The 21,425-nt window shown below is 41.5% G+C and overlaps 2 protein-coding genes across 3 annotated transcripts in view; one reads left to right on the top strand and one right to left on the bottom strand.

The window, feature by feature from the left end:
• Positions 1-3,049: 3,049 nt before the first annotated feature.
• Positions 3,050-18,632, top strand: LOC137266361 (cytosol aminopeptidase-like). The gene is made up of 13 exons (XM_067801849.1): positions 3,050-3,174; positions 3,711-3,823; positions 5,117-5,280; positions 6,285-6,353; positions 6,737-6,851; positions 11,880-12,044; positions 12,268-12,548; positions 13,393-13,481; positions 14,142-14,244; positions 14,590-14,669; positions 15,586-15,735; positions 15,978-16,071; positions 16,538-18,632. The coding sequence occupies exons 1-13, from the start codon at positions 3,088-3,090 to the stop codon at positions 16,597-16,599; spliced, it is 1,572 nt and encodes a 523-aa protein (XP_067657950.1). The 5' UTR covers positions 3,050-3,087; the 3' UTR covers positions 16,600-18,632.
• Positions 18,496-21,425, bottom strand: part of LOC137266359 (anaphase-promoting complex subunit 4-like) — a 146,314-nt gene continuing 143,384 nt past the window's right edge. For both annotated transcript variants that reach the window (XM_067801846.1, XM_067801847.1), the window contains one exon: positions 18,496-19,596. In XM_067801846.1, coding sequence (XP_067657947.1) covers positions 19,375-19,596 — 222 coding nt within the window. In that variant the 3' untranslated portion in view covers positions 18,496-19,374. The remainder of the gene's footprint in view (positions 19,597-21,425) is intronic.

The following is a 21,425-nucleotide window of genomic DNA, read 5'->3' as shown; positions in this document are numbered from 1 at the left end:
TGCTCAGTCGTTGGTTAGGGCATAGGCAAACTGTAGCGCAAATGGGTTTGCGCAGCATAGAGAATATGTCAAGTCTTCTTATGTGCGCGCGAAGAGAGCTTCGCTCGCATGTAAGAAGACTTGTCATTCGCGCGCATATAAGAAGACTTGACATATTCTCTATGCTGCGCAACACCATTTGCGCTACATATTGCCCTTGGTTAAAGACCCACATGGGGTAAACGGTTGTATGCGATTGTGACTTTGAATGGCATAAGATATCCAGTCTTAATAGACATGGTTTAAAAGCTGTTAAACTTTTTTATTCTCAGTTCAAATTCTGACATGGAATACTGTATTCAAAAGTCAGCTTTTAAAAATGAAACTAATAGATTCTGACATATGTAGTTTTTGTAACAACCTACAGGAAACAGCATGTTATGCACACTGGAATTGTAATGTAAGAAAACCTTTTTGGTATGAGTTTGAGATCTGGATCCATAAACCCCTCAACAAAGAAAACAAAATAACAAAATATCTGGTTTGCTTTGGAACTTCACAAGTCATCAAAATACAAAACCATGTAATTTTCCATGCAAAGAGACACATCTGTTTATGTAACATTTTGAAAAATAAATTCCCAAATTGTATTAACTATCTGAATTCATTTTTCTTGTAGGAAAAATATTTCCAAAGAAACAATGACGTGGAAATTTTGAAACAAATGGTTTCGTTTAAGCCCATATCTAAATCACTGACAATGTTCAAACACCCTATAGAAGCTGGTTTGTTGTCAATTTATTTTACTTGTATATTGCTTCTGTTACTGGCGGAGTGGTTGAGGTTTTGGCTCGTCAATCCGGAGACCCGGGTTCTGTTCCCCTCATGGGTACTGTGTGGGGGACACGTTTCTGGTGTCCCCTCTCCATGATATTGTTGGAGTGTTTCTAAAAGTGGCGTTAAACTGTACTCATTCACTTCTGATACAATAATATATGATTGTATTTATGTCAGTGAATGAATGAAACTGAATAATAATACCAAACATTGGTTGTATGTACCTTTGCGAATATTGGTTATACTTGCATGTACATGGTTAGCTGGTTAAAACCATGCAAAACACGTCATTATTTGAAAGCATTTATGTATGTGTCGATTGTTATTTTCATACACGAAAAGGGGTTGTATACATGCATATTATGTGCTAGTTGTTGCTTATTTTCAATTCTGAAGATATACAATTAGACATTTTACCTATTTATGTCGACAGAGATAACAAAACATTCTAAGCGAATAAAGAGAAATACATCGTGAATCACTTTCATCTTTCTTATATTTTAAATTTTGATTTTTGTTTAATGCTGTACTTAGCAAGGTTCAAGCTGCGTGGTCGGGAAATCATAGAGTCGAGTCTAGACAATCCAGTGATTGATGCCACGAAGACTCTGAATACGATGACATGCGTCAACCAACTCAGCGGTCCTGACCTCCAGATTATGTTCTTGACTTCTTACGGCCAGCATGGCTCGAGGACGACCAATTCTAACCCGGATATTCTCGAAAGAAAAATTACTAAGGGTGGGTCGACAACCCAGCGCCTTTTAATGCTGGTGAAACGAAACGCAAAAATACGGAACCAATTTATGTGTTCATGCTTGAAGGTGGTAAAGATTTAGTCAAAAATCGGAGAGTAAAGATGCGACGAATGTAGTTTTTGCTACTCCAGGTCGGGTGGTCAGTCACACAAATCACAAAGTGCAGTCAGCCTGGTCTAACATTAGCAAAAGCTCTTACGTCTTAAGTCAGTTCTTATACGTCAAGTATGAATTAAACGCATACAATACTCCACCCTGGAATCCCGATGTACAGTGTTAATGAATAGTGCTAGCAAAGTGTTTTGTGCGTGTTGAGCACACCAGTTTTGAGAAAAACTGTCCAAGCTCTCTTGGCCCATGGCAGTTCGAACTCCAACCCTCATTATTTCACGGTCAGCATGGATATACCTTGGCTCACTTGCACGATCTTTGAGTTACAGTGTTGTACCGCTCCCATTCTCCAACATAGGCTTAAGATAGCCTTAGCCTTAAGATCGCTTTGTGCTTGCGGGCCCAGAGGAAAGTGAGGAAGTGAGGAAAAAAAGTAATTTCGTAAAAGGGGAAAAAAAAAAAAAATCTTGGGTCTGTTCTACGGAATGCTAGAGGGAACATTGTTGCATTATCCGTTTTGAACAACAGTTTATCACAATGTGACATCATCCGTTACGACATCCCATACGTTTTAACGTCCCACGCACTTCTCTGTATAGGCGTTTCTATTTGTAGAGAGAGGATATGTTGTTTTCGAAAGCTTTTCAGGACTACAAATATATCGGGAGTATTTGAACAAGGCAAACGATAGCACTGACGCCAGAATTTAACCTGTGCCAAAGACATCGACTGTAAGATGTGTTTATTGAATTTCATTTTTTTATTATTACCTGGCCTTGTAAATATAACGTCCCAACTCGAGACAAGGCAGACAGTAATATAACTTCTTCCAGGTGAACACATTTGGGCATGATCCATGTATTTTGAAAGCGCAATGGTTATGTTACTCTTTTACTACCGAGGGTGGATGCTGGGAACCGTGTTTCCTCTAATAAGTGGGCATTTATGTTTGTTAGTGGCCCAGAACTTTTGCGCTTACTAGGTGTAGTTGCCGTTATTGTTAGTGAGCTGCTTTATCCTCAGCGCTTATTAGAACTCCGGTCCTTATGAGAGGAAATACGGTACTTAGGTACTTTAGGTTTAGAACTGATTTGCGCCGTATATCACAGATATCAATTAATGTGTTATTGCAGTGAGGGAGGGTAGCCCTGAGTACTGTAGGCTTTAAATGCTTACCACTTTTGTGAAGCGGATATGGTTCGGACAAACAAACATAATATTCTGTACGTCGGAGCGTATCTTGAAATCCCACCTGTGACCATCGGATTCACGTTATGCATAAAACATTAAGGAGACGGAGAAAGTCTACTGTTTAACTCCACACACACAAGCTCCTGTTGAGAGCTTGAGACGGGCACCTGCTTAAGGGAGATAACTCTAATCCTATTTGCACCGATCAAACATGGTGTGGGTCAGAGTTTCAAAGCTACACCGGTCGGTGTTAAGAAACTTTAGCCTATCCCGAAGTTTTAGTGCAACCGCACCTAAAGTAAGTATACTAGAGGAGTAGATATTTATTTACTCCACTGTTGTGCATTTTAAAAGAAGCTGAATGAGACATTCGTTTATATCCCATTTTGAGAACAGACCGTACGGTACACTGTAGCTGTTTGTAATTTCTAAATCCATGGACGCTAAATGTACACAATTGATAGATACATGTAACTGTGTCCCGGCATTAAAGTGAGGTAGACACAATACTTGATGTAAGCATAATTATAAATGTTAGATGTAATAATACAAGTAAAATATTCACTGGTCCTATTGGTTGTTTTGAAAATTATGTGTGTAGAACAGGAGGAAGGGCACTTAAAGCATGGAACAAGCTTATACTGAGTTTTAGTGAACTATTCATTTAACAAGGACAAAGTCAAAACCATCATGAACTCGGGGGTACTTCTAAGTTCACACTATGACCATTAGTGGCTTATCATTGAGGCTATTAAATAGGATGTAATCAACATTGATGACATTGAGTTTTGGGTATAGGTTGTGATACATGTTGTCATCTGTGTGTTGCTACAGCACAGGGGTGTGGTGGTGGGTGTGTACGAGGAAGGTGAAGGGGTCCAGCTCAGTCAAGCAGGGGAGACAATCAACAAGCAATGTGGTGGACAGTTACAGCGACAACTCAAACAGTGAGTGATGTAAAGCAAATACACCATGATGCCTTTGCCAGTAAGGAAAACCAGTTGCTGTTAGTAGTAATTATCCCAAGACAAAAGAGATGTTGGATGGATATATGCAATTACATTGTTTCCATGCAGGATCTACAGATCCATTGACCTTAGTAAAGCCAGACCAATTGTATTTCTTGTTTTACGGATTTAAATTTGTCCTCTGAAAACCAAAAGGCAGGAGGGGAAAAATAAAACAAATTCACCAATGAAAGTAATATTCCTACTAAATCACTCAGAGTAAACAACAATCAAAAACATTTTTTCTCGTAAGTGTACATATTTGGCCACACAATGACTTTATATTTTGAGCAGGGAAAATTAAGGTTTATTTTTTTCTTATTCTTGAAAAAATACAGAAGATGGATCCGTAAAACAAGAAATAAAATTGGTCTGGCCTAATTTGAAAATGGAAAGAAGAAAAATCAAGATAACAATGTTTCTCTCCATGATGCTTACAGTCATGATGGCCTTGACAATAAAAATGTTCAAGATGATTCTACTGTACTGGACATTAGTTCGATGAGTGACCATGTTTGGCACCCTTCTATTTTCAGATCAGTTCGATAATGCATTTTATTTTTGACGCCTGACTATTATTTCCTATGATGTCAGTAGAACAAACCTGGCTATAGGTTGGAGAAAAATCATTTACAGTATTTGTTTGTTGGTTAGAGTTGGTCTTCCGCAAGTGTGAGTCACTGTGTTGGCTGGTCCAGATTCGAGGCTGCCATCATATAGCTGCAGTATTGATTAGTAAGATGATCTGAAATAATCAAACCTGGACAAAGCAATCCAGTGATTGATATTGTAGTCAATGATCTAAAAGACTATATAAGAAAATCCATGATTCAAATCTCCGGGCCTGACCACTCAATCCATATAGTTACATGTAACAATCAGCATAGGTGGCAAGGGTTGGGGGGTGGCGTGTTCTAACCCAGAATCCTTGCAGGGATTAAACAACATTCTCTCTCTCTTAAACTGAATTCAGTCAACCCATGAAGATTGTGGTCTTCAGTAACCCAGGCTTGTTGTAAGGTGTTACTAACTGAATCAAGTGGTCAGGGTTGTTGACTTAGTTGACACATCATTGTGACCCAGTTGTATAGATTGATGCTCATGCTTTTGATCCATGGATTGTCTGGTCCAGACTTGATTATTTACACACAGCCGCTATATAGCATTAACATTGGCGAGTGTTGCGTAAAACTATATTCACTCATATTCACTCCTTTGCTTCTCATTTGTCAGAGCAGGGAGGAAGCTGAAGCCTGGCAAGACCCGAGTGTTGTTTGGACTGGATGAGGCTGGGTTCTCCTCTGTGGCTGTGGTGGGGGTGGGGAAGAAGGGCGTTGGCTTCAACGAGCAGGAGCAGGTGGAAGAGGGCAGGGAGAGGGTCAGGAAGGCTGTGGCAAGTACGTGTCATCCTTTACACCAGCACAGACACTGATATTCATACTTACAATAGTGGTAGGGAATTTGATGATCTGGTGGTTAAAATATGGTAGCGTTCTTTTCCATAGTTAAATGCTGTCACGTGATTGTTAAATTGAGTACTACGGTTAAAGACATTTCTAAGATGCTTCGGTGAAGGATCAAAGGCGCTGACAGTTCTTTATCAAGCTATAATATGCACTTTTTGCATTACGTGACAGTATAACTGACATTATGATGCATGTCAGTTGGCATCGCCTTGTACAACATCCCATAGTAAACTATTCTGTTGCATCCCTTTTCATGGCTTGCTCTTGCGTCACCCAGCTAACATCACTGGTGGAAATATTGGTAGTAGAAATGTGAGGTTCAGATTGACCCATACCATTTACATTCATCACAGATGTAACTAAAATAATTTACAGAAGATATTTGATCTACACCTAAAGGTCACCAAACTGTTTATCGGTTCTTTTTATGGTAACCTTCTTTTTAACAACACCATCGTTTGTTTTCTGTCTTAGATTAATCAAATTATCTGTAGAAAGTGTTAAATTTGGCATGTATAGTGTAGTAAAGCACACTTTCGCCCTGAAGTATTATAACGTTTTAGTACACCATACATGGTGGTAGAGCGAACTGTATTTCTTAAGTTATGTGGTCTTCATTGTACACTTGTCTTTTGCCAGTGTTAAATTTATTCTAGTAGTAATGAGCATCTTTTTGGTGGTGAGTGGGTCTGTGCATAGAGTTCAGGTCACAAATCAGTTGAAGTTAAACAGTGTTGAGCTCGGACAGTCTTTGGATAGGTGACCATATTTGGCAGCTTGACTTAAGGAGTTTCTAGGACTTCAGTCTTGCCCCACAACGAAGCTCATGGTGTCCCCTGCCATGATACTGCTGGAATATTGCTAAAAGTGGCGTAAAACCCAACTCACTCACTCACTCTATCAGGTGCCTGTAAACCACAATCTCCATGTTGCAGATGGAGTGAGGCAGCTGTCGGAGGTCGGGGAGATCAGTGTGGACGTAGATCCATGTGGAGATGCTGAGGGTATGTGTCAATGCTGGCACTGTTTGAGAAGCTGGTAATAGATGAACTAAGCAGTGCCTGTTGATACTGAAGGTTTGGCATGATCCGATGATCAGAACTGTTCAGTTATGAGAATATGTAGATTATGTTATCTGTCTAAGTAAAAAAGGAGTTGAACCCAAGATGAACCAGTGATTGGGCAAGTCAAGATTATTATGGGTCTTATCTGAAATTAAGAACTGTTAAAGGTTAATTTTGGATTGTATTTATGCATTCTGTTTTTATTGTTGTCTATCAAAATTTTAGAAAGAATGAATGTCAGTAAATAAATTCTGTGTTGTGTACTATATAGGCTGTTGATAGATTACCTCCGCTGATTCATCTGGTTACCTCCCTTGTTTAAGCGGCTGCTGAAGGTGCCCTGCTCTCTCTCTTCTCCTATGATGAACTGAAAGCAAAGGATTCTCGCAAACCGCGTGTCCAAACATCGTGCTTCACTGACCACATACAGGGTGACAGGTGAGATGTCATGCCCATAGTATGTTGTACCCACTAAACGTCATATCCTTGATTGAGTTCATAATGGTTCTTCCAGTGATCCATTAATTCATGGTCCATCATACCCATGATCCATTGATTCATGGTCCTCCATATCCTTGATTCATTGACTTATGGTTTGTCTTATCCATGATCCATTGGCTCATGATCCATCACACCCATGATCCGTTAACTCAGGATCAATTATACCCATGATCCATTGACTCATGGTCCTCCATACCTATGATCCTTTGGTCTCATTATCCAATTACTCATAATCCATACTATCCATGATCCATCACACCCATGATCCATTAACTCAGCATCAATCATACCCATGATCCATTGACTCATGGTAGTCCATACCTATGATTCCTTGATCTCATGATCCCATGGTCCATCATATCCAGGATACATTGACCCAGTCCATCATACTCATGATCCATTGTCATGTGACCATGATCCATTGACTCATGACCCATCATACCCATGATCCATTGACTCATAGTCCATCACACCATGATCCATTGACTCATGATAGTCCCTATTCATGATCCATTGACTCACAGGCCATCATATCCACAAACAATTAAATCATGGTCCATCAACCATGATCCATTGACACATGGTCCATCATATCAATGATCCCTTGTCTTTGGTCCATCATATCCATGACCTATTGCCTCTGGTCCATCATATCCATGATCCATTGACTCTGGTCCATCATATCCATGACCTATTGCCTCTGGTCCATCATATCCATGATCCATTGACTCTGGTCCATCATATCCATGATCCATTGACTCTGGTCCATCATATCCATGATCCATTGACTCTGGTCCATCATATCCATGACCTATTGCCTCTGGTCCATCATATCCATGACCTATTGCCTCTGGTCCATCATATCCATGACCTATTGCCTCTGGTCCATCATATCCATGACCCTTTGACTGGTCCATCATATCCATGACCTATTGCCTCTGGTCCATCATATCCATGATCCATTGACTCTGGTCCATCATATCCATGACCTATTGCCTCTGGTCCATCATATCCATGACCTATTGCCTCTGGTCCATCATATCCATGACCTATTGCCTCTGGTCCATCATATCCATGACCCTTTGACTGGTCCATCATATCCATGACCCCATCATATCCATGATCCCTTGACTCTGGTCCATCATATCCATGACCTATTGACTCTGGTCCATCATATCCATGACCCCATCCTATCCATGACCCATTGACTTTGGTCCATCATATCCATGATCCCATCATATCCATGAACCATTGACTTTGGTCCATCCTATCCATGACCCATTGACTCTGGTCCATCATATCCATGATCCCTTGACTCTGGTCCATCATATCCATGACCCATTGACTCTGGTCCATCATATCCATGACCCATTGACTCTGGTCCATCATATCCATGACCCTTTGACTCTGGTCCATCATATCCATGGCCCCATCATATCCATGATCCCTTGACTCTGGTCCATCATATCCATGACCCCATCATATCCATGACCCATTGACTCTGGTCCATCATATCCATGACCCTTTGACTCTGGTCCATCATATCCATGGCCCCATCATATCCATGATCCCTTGACTCTGGTCCATCATATCCATGACCCCATCATATCCATGACCCATTGACTCTGGTCCATCATATCCATGACCCCATCATATCCATGACCCATTGACTCTGGTCCATCATATCCATGACCCATTGACTTTGGTCCATCATATCCATGACCCATTGACTTTGGTCCATCATATCCATGATCCCTTGACTCTGGTCCATCATATCCATGGCCCCATCATATCCATGATCCATTGACTCTGGTCCATCATATCCATGACCCATTGACTCTGGTCCATCATATCCATGACCCATTGACTCTGGTCCATCATATCCATGACCCTTTGACTCTGGTCCATCATATCCATGGCCCCATCACATCCATGACCCTTTGACTCTGGTCCATCATATCCATGACCCCATCCTATCCATGACCCTTTGACTCTGGTCCATCATATCCATGACCCATTGACTCTGGTCCATCATATCCATGACCTTTTGACTCTGGTCCATCATATCCATGGCCCCATCATATCCATGATCCCTTGACTCTGGTCCATCATATCCATGGCCCCATCATATCCATGACCCTTTGACTCTGGTCCATCATATCCATGACCCCATCCTATCCATGACCCATTGACTCTGGTCCATCATATCCATGACCCTTTGACTCTGGTCAATCATATCCATGGCCCCATCATATCCATGACCCATTGGCTTTGGTCCATCATATCCATGACCCATTGACTCTGGTCCATCATATCCATGACCCCATCATATCCATGACCCATTGACTCTGGTCCATCATATCCATGACCCATTGACTTTGGTCCATCATATCCATGACCCATTGACTCTGGTCCATCATATCCATGATCCCTTAACTCTGGTCCATCATATCCATGACCCCATCATATCCATGACCCATTGACTTTGGTCCATCATATCCATGACCCATTGACTCTGGTCCATCATATCCATGACCCATTGACTTTGGTCCATCATATCCATGACCCATTGACTTTGGTCCATCATATCCATGATCCCTTGACTCTGGTCCATCATATCCATGATCCCTTGACTCTGGTCCATCACATCCATGACCCATTGACTTTGGTCCATCATATCCATGACCCATTGACTCTGGTCCATCATATCCATGACCCATTGACTCTGGTCCATCATATCCATGACCTATTGCCTCTGGTCCATCATATCCATGACCCCATCCTATCCATGACCCATTGACTCTGGTCCATCATATCCATGACCCATTGACTCTGGTCCATCATATCCATGACCCATTGACTTTGGTCCATCATATCCATGACCCATTGACTTTGGTCCATCATATCCATGATCCCTTGACTCTGGTCCATCATATCCATGATCCCTTGACTCTGGTCCATCATATCCATGACCCATTGACTCTGGTCCATCATATCCATGACCCATTGACTCTGGTCCATCATATCCATGACCCATTGACTCTGGTCCATCATATCCATGACCCCATCCTATCCATGACCCATTGACTCTGGTCCATCATATCCATGATCCCTTGACTCTGGTCCATCATATCCATGGCCCCATCATATCCATGATCCCTTGACTCTGGTCCATCATATCCATGACCCCATCCTATCCATGACCCATTGACTTTGGTCCATCATATCCATGACCCATTGACTTTGGTCCATCATATCCATGACCCATTGACTCTGGTCCATCATATCCATGACCCCATCCTATCCATGACCCATTGACTCTGGTCCATCATATCCATGATCCCTTGACTCTGGTCCATCATATCCATGGCCCCATCATATCCATGACCCTTTGACTTTGGTCCATCATATCCATGACCCCATCCTATCCATGACCCATTGACTTTGGTCCATCATATCCATGATCCCTTGACTCTGGTCCATCATATCCATGACCCATTGACTCTGGTCCATCATATCCATGACCCCATCCTATCCATGACCCATTGACTCTGGTCCATCATATCCATGATCCCTTGACTTTGGTCCATCATATCCATGACCCATTGACTTTGGTCCATCATATCAATGATCCCTTGACTCTGGTCCATCATATCCATGACCCATTGACTTTGGTCCATCATATCCATGACCCCATCCTATCCATGACCCATTGACTCTGGTCCGTCATATCCATGACCCATTGACTTTGGTCCATCCTATCCATGACCCATTGACTCTGGTCCATCATATCCATGACCCATTGACTTTGGTCCATCCTATCCATGACCCATTGACTTTGGTCCATCATATCCATGACCCATTGACTTTGGTCCATCATATCCATGACCCATTGACTCTGGTCCATCATATCCATGATCCCTTGACTCTGGTCCATCATATCCATGATCCCTTGACTCTGGTCCATCATATCCATGATCCCTTGACTCTGGTCCATCATATCAATGATCCCTTGACTCTGGTCCATCATATCCATGACCCCATCCTATCCATGACCTATTGACTCTGGTCCATCATATCCATGACCCATTGACTCTGGTCCATCATATCAATGATCCCTTGACTCTGGTCCATCATATCCATGACCTATTGACTTTGGTCCATCATATCCATGACCCCATCCTATCCATGACCCATTGACTCTGGTCCATCATATCAATGATCCCTTGACTTTGGTCCATCATATCCATGACCGATTGACTCTGGTCCATCATATCCATGACCCATTGACTCTGGTCCATCATATCCATGACCCATTGACTCTGGTCCATCATATCCATGACCCATTGACTCTGGTCCATCATATCAATGATCCCTTGACTCTGGTCCATCATATCCATGACCTATTGACTTTGGTCCATCATATCCATGACCCCATCCTATCCATGACCCATTGACTCTGGTCCATCATATCCATGATCCCTTGACTCTGGTCCATCATATCCATGATCCCTTGACTCTGGTCCATCATATCAATGATCCCTTGACTCTGGTCCATCATATCCATGACCCCATCCTATCCATGACCCATTGACTCTGGTCCATCATATCCATGACCCATTGACTCTGGTCCATCATATCCATGACCCATTGACTCTGGTCCATCATATCAATGATCCCTTGACTCTGGTCCATCATATCCATGACCTATTGACTTTGGTCCATCATATCCATGACCCCATCCTATCCATGACCCATTGACTTTGGTCCACCATATCCATGATCCCTCATCCATCAACCATGAACCGTTGACTCTGGTAAATCATATCCATGATTCCTCATTCATCAACCCGTGATGTCTCATACCCAAGATCCAATAGACCAATGGACCATATATCAGCCCAGATGTGAGCGAGACAGAGCTGTATAGTGAGACACTGTTGTATACTTTACCCAATATTTTAGCACGTCAACAAGAGAGTCATGGCAGCGTGGTGTGACACTGGCGGAAGGACAGAACCTGGCGCGGTACCTGATGGAAGCACCCTCCAACCACATGACCCCCAGTATATTTGCCAGGCTGGCCCAGGACAAGCTAGGTCAGAGCCAGCAGTGTACAGTCACTGTCAGGTAGGCAGACAGGCAGGGGGCCCAGTAATCTGAGTAATGTAAGTCTGAAATCATGGGTTCAAATCTCATGTCCCTCTGTTATTGTTTTACATGGTTTGTGTGCACTATACCCATTCAGATTAGTTTTACCAAAATGGTAACAGTCAAAGATATGCATCAATTTGTATCACATAACTGAAATACAGTTCACAACTTGACTCCCTCCCTCTCCTCTTCTCATCAGGGACAAGACTTGGGCTGAAGAGAAAAAGATGGAGTCCTTCCTGTCAGTAGCCAAAGGCTCAGCAGAACAGCCTCTCTTCCTGGAGATTGACTATCAGGGAGGGACACCAGGGGACACGCCCATCGCTCTGGTAGGCAAGGGCATCACGTTTGACAGTGGAGGCATTTCGCTGAAGCCTGGGGCTGACATGGACAAAATGAGAGCAGATATGGGTGGTGCAGCATGCGTGGTGGGGACACTGTTAGCGACGTCGAGGCTCAGGCTGCCCGTAAACATTAAAGGTAATCATATGTATTTTTGTTGTGATCATGTTTGTTATATGTTTTGGTAACTGCCACAAAATGTCTGAGAGCCATGAATGGATTGGAACTCTGGACCTTTTGACCCAAACTAAGATTCCTTGTTCACATGGCCAAAGACAAGATGACTCTACATTACATTTTGTTCCACTTAGGTTCTTGGGTAGGATGAAAGGCTCCACGAACCCCATGGTTGTTTTAGGTGAGCTTCTGAAGGAATATAATGGTCAAACTATTCACTAAAAAATAAAATGGTTTGTCTGGTCCAGTTTCTGTCTGGTAACAATGTCATGGGCCATAAGGGATGTTTTGGTGGCCCTGTGATTAAATTATTTACTGTCATTTCAAAGACCCATGGTTGATATGACCTCTCATTTGTGAAGCATATATATTTGGTGTCCTGTCATGACTTGATTGCAGTCTTACTCTCACTTTAGCCATCCTCTTAGTTATCTGCTATTTGAATCATTTTCAGCCTTCTTCCCTCTATGGGATGGTGGGGTAGTCTTGTAGTGTAAACATTGGCTTGTCATGCCATAGGGTTCAACTCCCCACATGGGTTTAGTGCGTGAAGCCCATGTCTGGTGTCTCACTGTGATATTGATGGAACATTGCTGAAAGCAACATCACTCACTCACTCACTCACTCACTTTTTCCTATATGTTAGAATGTCACCTGTAATACATAGGTTCAGCAGAAATGATCTCAGATTATCTTAGTCTGATGTTGATGTTGTACAGTCTCTCTTTGCCACAGTCTGTGTTCTTTATGTGACTGATTTTGTACGCTGGTTCTGTGTTACCATTTGCAATCTCTCTTTATCTAGGTTTTATTCCCCTGTGTGAGAATATGCCCAGTAGCCGAGCCCTAAAACCTGGTGATGTTGTCCTAGCTATGAACGGCAAAACTATACAGGTACAAATCTCTCTTTCATTACTTGCCCATGGAAAATACTGCAGTGTAATATTTTTACGGCAATTTTACACTAGTGTAATACCGCTAGACATATTTCATCATAATGCTTCACAGTTATGATGTCACAATGCTAATGCAGGTGTCGCAATGATACTAGACCTTGCTTGACTTGCTGGAAGCTGCGAGTCATCACACTGCAGGCAATTTTGCTGCAGTTTCTATCAATTTATGGTGGAGAATAATAAACAGAATACTAAACTCGCTTCTGTGAAATACCATTTTTAAAAAATTCATGAAAGATTTAGTATTGAGCTTGCTTTCACTCGTTTGCTACCAGAACATTAAATCGTTTAATAAAAATGGTATTTCACGGAAAGTCGTTGAGAATCCTCTGTGAACATCAGAATTCTTCCCAGTGTATTACAGGCCCCCACAGTAATTGAAGGAATTACAGCAAATTTGAAGGAATTGCAGCTCAAATGTAAACAAACGCAGCCCACTCGGGAAACAATTGCAGCGATATCGGTAGTTCCTTCAATTACTTAGGGGGGCCTGCATTTTTGAGTGAGTGAATGAATCATTAAAGCATTGAGAAATAACAGATTACATGTTTGCAGGGAAAGAGATATACTGATTAAGGAAATTTCTATGTTCCTGCAGGTCGACAACACAGATGCCGAGGGCAGACTGATTCTAGCTGATGCGCTCTGTTATGCAGAATCCTTTAAACCCAGCCTCATCCTTGACCTCGCAACACTCACTGGTCAGTTACCTCCTCTTGGATTCAGGGGACCTAACTCCTTCCCAACATCTGACATCTTCACTCAGATATCAGATAATCTGGTTGAGAATAGCCTTACATGAAAATCTGTCTAATATCACAGTATTGTATATTCGTTTCAAATCATTGCACACCGAAGGATGTGTGGAATTGTTGAGATACAGCATAGTGGATCATAGTGGGTGTTATTAGACACATGGTTTATGTTATTTGACACATGATTGATGTTATTAGACACATGGTTGATGTTATTAGACACATGGTTGATGGTATTAGACACATGATTGATGTTATTAGACACACTCACTCACCCTTCATGTCTTACAGGGGCTGTAGCTGTGGCTCTTGGCAGCGGTGCTACGGCAGTGTACACCAACTCCACCCCCATGTGGGATGTCATCCAGAAGGTATGGGTTTAAGTTGTTACATTTATTGATACGTGGAATCAGTTTGTGTTGAACTTACCTGGGAGTTCCTTGATGCTGCAGCCACAGATCAAACCTATTGTTATTTACTTAAATTAATATTATGTAGGTCATGAAGGTTACAATAAATTTACTAACATATTAATGTTTTACTCGTAAAATCGTTCATGTTAGTTTATGCTTCACAACAGACAATGTTTTGAAGAGTATTTGTTAACTGTAAGCAGTTGTGATTTAGAAAGTGATCAGATGAATCTTATGTTATATATGTTTATGTTTCTCAGTAAAGTATTACCTGTAAAGATCTGGGCCTAGATTTTCAAAGCTCTCTGAGCGGTATGATAGTCGTAAGTGCCATACGTTACCACTAACTTACGACTATCTTAGTGCTAAGAGAGGTTAGAAAATCTAGGCCCTGGTTTAGAATAGGTCCTCAGTAACTCGTACCTTGGCAGCCATGTCATTGTATTCTAATTGAATAGGTCAGTGCTCATGATGTTGACCACAGGACTGTCTAGTCCAAACTCTGTTATTCACAGAGTCTGACTGCAGCCATGTAGCTGGAATGTTGTTTAATTCACTCACTAAAAGTGTAAATTCTATTACTTTTGTAAGGTCGATGCAGGATTTGAACCCATTCGGCACACTTAGTCAGTGACCTAACCTACTCCATGTAATAAAGTCATTACATGCTTGATGTGCAAAATCATTATATTCTTGATGTGCAAAAGATAATAGCTCTGGATCATTGCTTTTGTTTTTCTCTTAATTTCTTTTATTAAAAACCTTGATTTCCATCTTCACTAGTAAGAAATATTTGTAGCCGTACATGCATTGCATTTTCATGTACCAGATCACTGACATGGGTCTGACTAAACTAAACCTGTTGTTATCTCAGGCAGGTACCTGGACAGGAGATCGGGTTTGGCGTATGCCTTTATTCAAGCACTACACAAATCAGGTGACTCACTGTGACCTTGCGGACCTCAACAACATCGGCAAATACTCACGTGAAGGTGGCTCCTGTACTGCTGCAGCATTCTTAAAGGTGAAGGTCACATGGTACTCTACAGCAACATAGTATCCAGTGCTTGCTTTAGAGACTAAGTTGGTGGTCACAGATTTTTGCACTTTAAATGCAAAAGTAATTTGAGAAGCAGTTTGTGTTTGTGTTTTTGTTGACAATTCAGTAGCTGGTTTTGTTACATGTTGTTTCTTGTGCCATTACATCTCATATTTGAGAGAATTTGCCCCCAAGTATTAGTTTTTCAAGCTTTGACTTGGTTTCAGGAGTTTGTGACAAACAAGCGGTGGCTCCACCTGGACATAGCTGGCGTGATGATGAACAAGGACGAGGTGCCGTACCTCGGCAAGGGGATGGCAGGTACTAGTGGCCCCATGCAGGCTCATGTGTAGACATACGATATCAAATAATGTAATTCTTCTTTCTTGTGCTGGGGGCAGTGGGGGAGTCTGGTGGTTAAATGTTTGCTCATCACAACAAAGACACTGGTTCAATACCCCACATGGGTCATATGTATACAGCCCATTTCTTTTGTTCCTCTCTGTGAATAATGCTAAAAGTGGCTTAAAACTGAACTCACTCATTTTTTATGATGACTCAACCTGTGAAGGTTCGGGGTAGCATAGGCCTTCACCAACCCATGCTTGCTTTGAAAGGCGACTATGCTTGTTGTAACAGGATCGGGTGGTCAGACTTGCTGACTTTTGACACGTCATCAGTTCCCACTTGAACAGATCAACAGTAGAGGTATGAATATGTGTGCTGGTATTATTACAAACATAAGAGACTTCAGAGACAAACAGACTTTTACATGTGATGTTGTCAGGGCGGCCAACCAGGACTCTCGTGGAGTTTCTCAACACCCTGAGCAGACGAAAGCTGGATTGAGATCTGATGAATGCAAAGTGCTTCACTACAAGTAGGGCAGCCATTGCACCTGGTCAAAATATGATCCTCAACATCCCTTGTCTGGTTCTCTGGTTTGGAGGGAGCTGCCATATGCAGCAGCATAATGGTGGAGCTCATATACTACTCAAAGTTTTTGATATGGTCAACCAAATGTTATTTTAATGTATTCACCATATATATATTGAGATGCAGTTATGTCATGTAAAGACAAAGAAATCATACCTTTCCAAAGTGGTCACAATTATTTAGTCAAATGTTCTGCTCAAAATTTTCTAAAACTGTCTTTGTCAAGGGATGAATTTATAAGAACAGATGCTTTATACCGTGGGAGGTGGGGTTGTGGTTAACATGTTGGTGACAGGCAAAGGTCCAGGGTAGAATAGGCCTTCAGCAATCCATGCTTGCCATGAAAGGCGACTATGCTTGTCGTAAGAGAGCCCGGGTGGTCAGGCTTGTTGACATAGTTGACAATTGCGCAGACCGATGCTCATGCTGTTGATTACTGGATTGTCTAGTCCAGATTGGATTATTTACAGACCGCTGCCATATAGCTGGAACATTGCGGAGTGCGGCATAAAACTAAACTCGCTCACATGTTGGCTGTGAAGACCATTTCTGGCATCTCCATAGTGCTGGAATATGGTGTTAAACCATACTGCCTCACCTTTCACTGGGATACAGTCGCTGAGTATTTTACAAAACTACCTCCATCTATAGTCCATTTGTCTCCAAATCAGACTGATGAATTGCAAAGTTACTCAGTATTGGAAATAGCCTAGAAAATTTCAGTATGGTACATAGCAGTCAGTACCCTGTACCCATCAATATATGTTTGTAATTTGCATATACATAACTTGAGAAAGATGTTTAAGAAACTATAACATCGTTATGTGTACTAATAGACATCTTACAAGAATGGTTCACAAGAGTGTTGAGGAATAGAAATGTACTCTACATGCAGGGAATGAGGGGTTGCCTCATAACTTGACAAGTGCTAGTTCATGTCACAGCTATCTTTATGCTTGTGTCACTGTTACTCATCTTTTGCAACTCATCGTTTTCATTTTGAGATAAAAGTTTTTCAGAATGCTTGATACAGCGATGAGGGATCTAATAATTATTCAGGGATGGCAATTTTCCACGAATCCACAGATTTAAATGCAAATCAGCTGATTCTGGAACCCAGACACCCAGCTGATTTTCAGCTGAAATGACTTTCACCTGTTGCTGTCCCTGATGATAACATTGTGTGCACTTAGAAAATATTTAATAAGTAGATGTGGATGTGAGAGTCCTGTTGAAGAAAGCATCAGAGCAAAACATGGGTGTGCTGTGTGCAAGTTCTTCAATGTAACAAATATATATTACAGTGATTGATACATGTTTGTCCTTTCCTTTGCGAACTTGTGTTTGCATTTTATGAGCTACACCTTTGAGAACACTGCTTATATATTTTTAGAATAGGTGTCCAAAAGGGATCAGGTGCTCAGATTATGTGATTTCTGAATTATATCTGTGCTCATGCTGATGCTAAACACTGACAAAGCGTGATAGAGCTGGACAGAATACTTGACGTATGAGTTGCTGCATAAGAGCGGCCCTAGAAAAGGGCAAATTATTTCTAAACATTGCAAAAAGTCAGTTTATTCATATCGCATCACATTTTGTTTACATATTGCCATATTTCAAGTGCATGGCAATGTTTTCACTTTTAAGATAAAATTCGAAATTAAATCCTCTTGCTTATAGATATGTTTGTGGACTGCTCCATCTTGCCCATGTCGCTAAGATATAAGAATCTCCAACTGCTGAGGATGCAAGCAGCTGGGGAGCAAAGATAATGAAGCACTAGTAAAATATAACAACTTACCACAGTGAAGCTGATACAGTTTTATTACACTGTAACAACAGTTAACCTACACTCTATGTATTGAACAATATACAGTCCAATGTACATACAACTAGTAACAATGTTTACATGTTTGATTATATGGAATACAACCTCCAGCCACTGTGGGCTTGTGCTCCTTCATGTTGTGGCAGCAAGACCATTGGACACATGAGGCAATGGCTTAACATAATGACACATATGAACAAAGAATCGGTTCTAATAAAATAGTCTGCCACAAATGCTTGCTGGGTATGTAGGTGATAAGTGGAAGAAGCAAGTCAATATCCCTAGCCTCTTGAGTGAACTTGGTACACATTTTCTCTAGGATGGGGCACTGTTTTTAAAAAGTTTAATTCAAAATACAGTCAACTCTCGTCTATCCGACACTCAATGATCCGACATGCACGTTAATCCGACGATCCACTGACAGCCAGATCGATACATATGATAACTGGATGTAGTGTTTCAGATATGATGTAACAGAATGACAATCATGACCTTTAGTAAACACTGATATGACACAAATACATTAATCCGACACACTCCTTAATCCGACATATTTCTTTGCACCCACAAGTGTCGGCTAAACGAAAACTGACTGTAATATGAAAAGCAACTGCTCTGTCATCGAAGCAGAGGACATCCTATCCATTGTGATATTGCACTACAAGTCAGCTACTGGTGACTGAGAATGTGGAAAGGTGCAGTCTAGTAGTTAAATGGTTTGATTTTCATACCACATTATTGTTTGAATCCCTTGTGTGCTACCAGTTCTTTGTTCTCCCTACTGTCACACTGCTGTAATACAGCTCAAAGCTGTGTACAACATCCATCGCAGCAACTATTGTGAATGACCTTGACCTTCAGGAGTCCTCTGAGTAGATGCTTGACGTGTTCTCCTTGTCTTCGTCCCCACCGACGTCCTCCATCACCTGGCTGTCCTCTGCTCTTGGCTCCGATTGACTCTCAGTTTGGGACTTGTCAATTTCTCCTTCCCCGTGGGTGATATCTTCCTCATCGTCTTCATCTTCTTCCTCCTCCGCATCCATGAGGAAGATCCTCACCCGACGTTTGGAGGAAAACAGCTGCAATGGAAAGTCAAAAGTCAGGTGTACATTTTCACAAACAAACATTAACTTGGGTATTCATTACAAAGATGGACGTAAAATGAAACACATTTTGGAGTTGAATGACTTTCATAGGTTCATAAGGTGACTGCATGTAAACCAACAGAAGGTAATACTGTTGCCAGTGGGAAAAATATCCTTGTACTGTGACACCTGGTATGGTTAAAATTGCTTGTCACAGGATGATTACGCTGGATCAGGAGTAAGGCTTCATGAAGTGCATGTCTCTGCTCCCCAAACAACTATGGTGGCAACAGTTCACCCAGACCTCAATTCAATTTGATTTTCAATATTGAACTCATTTTCGATTCAACATCAAATTTCATTTAACTGTCAGAGTTTATTTAACAAAACATATCACTCTGAAAACGTTTTCCAAGATTTGAGTAGGTTCATAAATCATGTAACCTTTTTCAAACAAGTATAGTATGATGGTTAAACACAGAACACTGGGGTTCAAAAATCCCATCACCAGACACCTGGAACAAGTTAGTTTTCATTTTGGGCAATCAAGTAATGATATCTCACTTGTCTCTGGGCTGGTAGATAATTTCCACTTATGGTTTCAAATTACAAATACAAATTTCATATCTGCTCAAACTGTAGCCATTAAATTTTGCAATGATAATATAGTACAGTTGTCTTTCTTTACTTTTTTTCACTTTCAATAAATAGTCCAGAAAATGTTAACATCAAATGTTGATTTATTCTTTCATAATTACATCATCATGATTATGTAATAAAATCAGGACAAGTGGAAAATTAGTCTGGACAAGTTACTTTCTTAAATTTACTTGCCCTGTGGTAATTGGCTCATAAAATAATTGTAGAACCTCCAAGAACAGCACTCAAATATCAAATCAAAACAATGAAATGGTTCTTGAAAATCAAAAATGAGTTGACAGGTTCAATTTTCGATAAATCAAACTGAATTGTTGCAGTGCTACACGCCACTGAAATACTGGTGACTACTGCATCCAACAACACCTTCCATCACTAAAGCGGTCCCCTACTAACCAGAGTGGTCCTCTACAATAATGGAGTAGTCTTCTACTCACAACCCTACTTACTACAGCGGCCTCTTGGAAACAACAGTCCGCTACTTACGACATCCATCCCCTTCTTTCAGTAGTGGTCCCCTAACTTACTAGAGAGGTCCGCTACTTACAACATCCATCCCCTTCTTTCAGTAGTGGTCCCCTAACTTACTAGAGAGGTCCGCTACTTACAACATCCATCCCCTTCTTTCAGTAGTGGTCCCCTAACTTACTAGAGAGGTCCGCTACTTACGACATCCATCCCCTTCTTTCAGTAGTGGTCCCCTAACTTACTAGAGAGGTCCGCTACTTACGACATCCATCCCCTTCTTTCAGTAGTGGTCCCCTAACTTACTAGAGAGGTCCGCTACTTACAACATCCATCCCCTTCTTTCAGTAGATATCCCCTAACTTACTAGAGAGGTCCGCTACTTACAACATCCATCCCCTTCTTTCAGTAGTGGTCCCCTAACTTACTAGAGAGGTCCGCTACTTACAACATCCATCCCCTTCTTTTAGTAGATGTCCCCTAACTTACTAGAGAGGTCCTCTCCTTACAACATCCATCCCCTTCTTTCAGTAGTGGTCCCTAACTTACTAGAGAGGTCCGCTACTTACAACATCCATCCCCTTCTTTCAGTAGTGGTCCCTTTACTTACTAGAGAGGTCCTCTCCTTACAACATCCATCCCCTTCTTTCAGTAGTGGTCCCCTAACTTACTAGAGAGGTCCTCTCCTTACAAACAACCAT

The sequence above is a fragment of the Haliotis asinina genome, chromosome 15, assembly GCF_037392515.1.
Source record: "Haliotis asinina isolate JCU_RB_2024 chromosome 15, JCU_Hal_asi_v2, whole genome shotgun sequence".
NCBI classification, from domain to species: Eukaryota; Metazoa; Mollusca; class Gastropoda; order Lepetellida; family Haliotidae; genus Haliotis; species Haliotis asinina.
The sequence above is the reverse complement of the archived record's forward strand: the minus strand, read 5'-3'. Positions and strand labels throughout refer to the sequence as shown.

Bases quoted from the DNA above. Each gene is read 5' to 3' on its own strand.
- LOC137266361 (XM_067801849.1), top strand. From the start codon at position 3,088: ATGGTGTGGGTCAGAGTTTCAAAGCTACACCGGTCGGTGTTAAGAAAC. The intron at 12,549-13,392 runs GTAATCATATGT...CTCTTTATCTAG, and splicing joins GCTGCCCGTAAACATTAAAG to GTTTTATTCCCCTGTGTGAG. The intron at 14,670-15,585 runs GTATGGGTTTAA...TTGTTATCTCAG, and splicing joins TGTGGGATGTCATCCAGAAG to GCAGGTACCTGGACAGGAGA.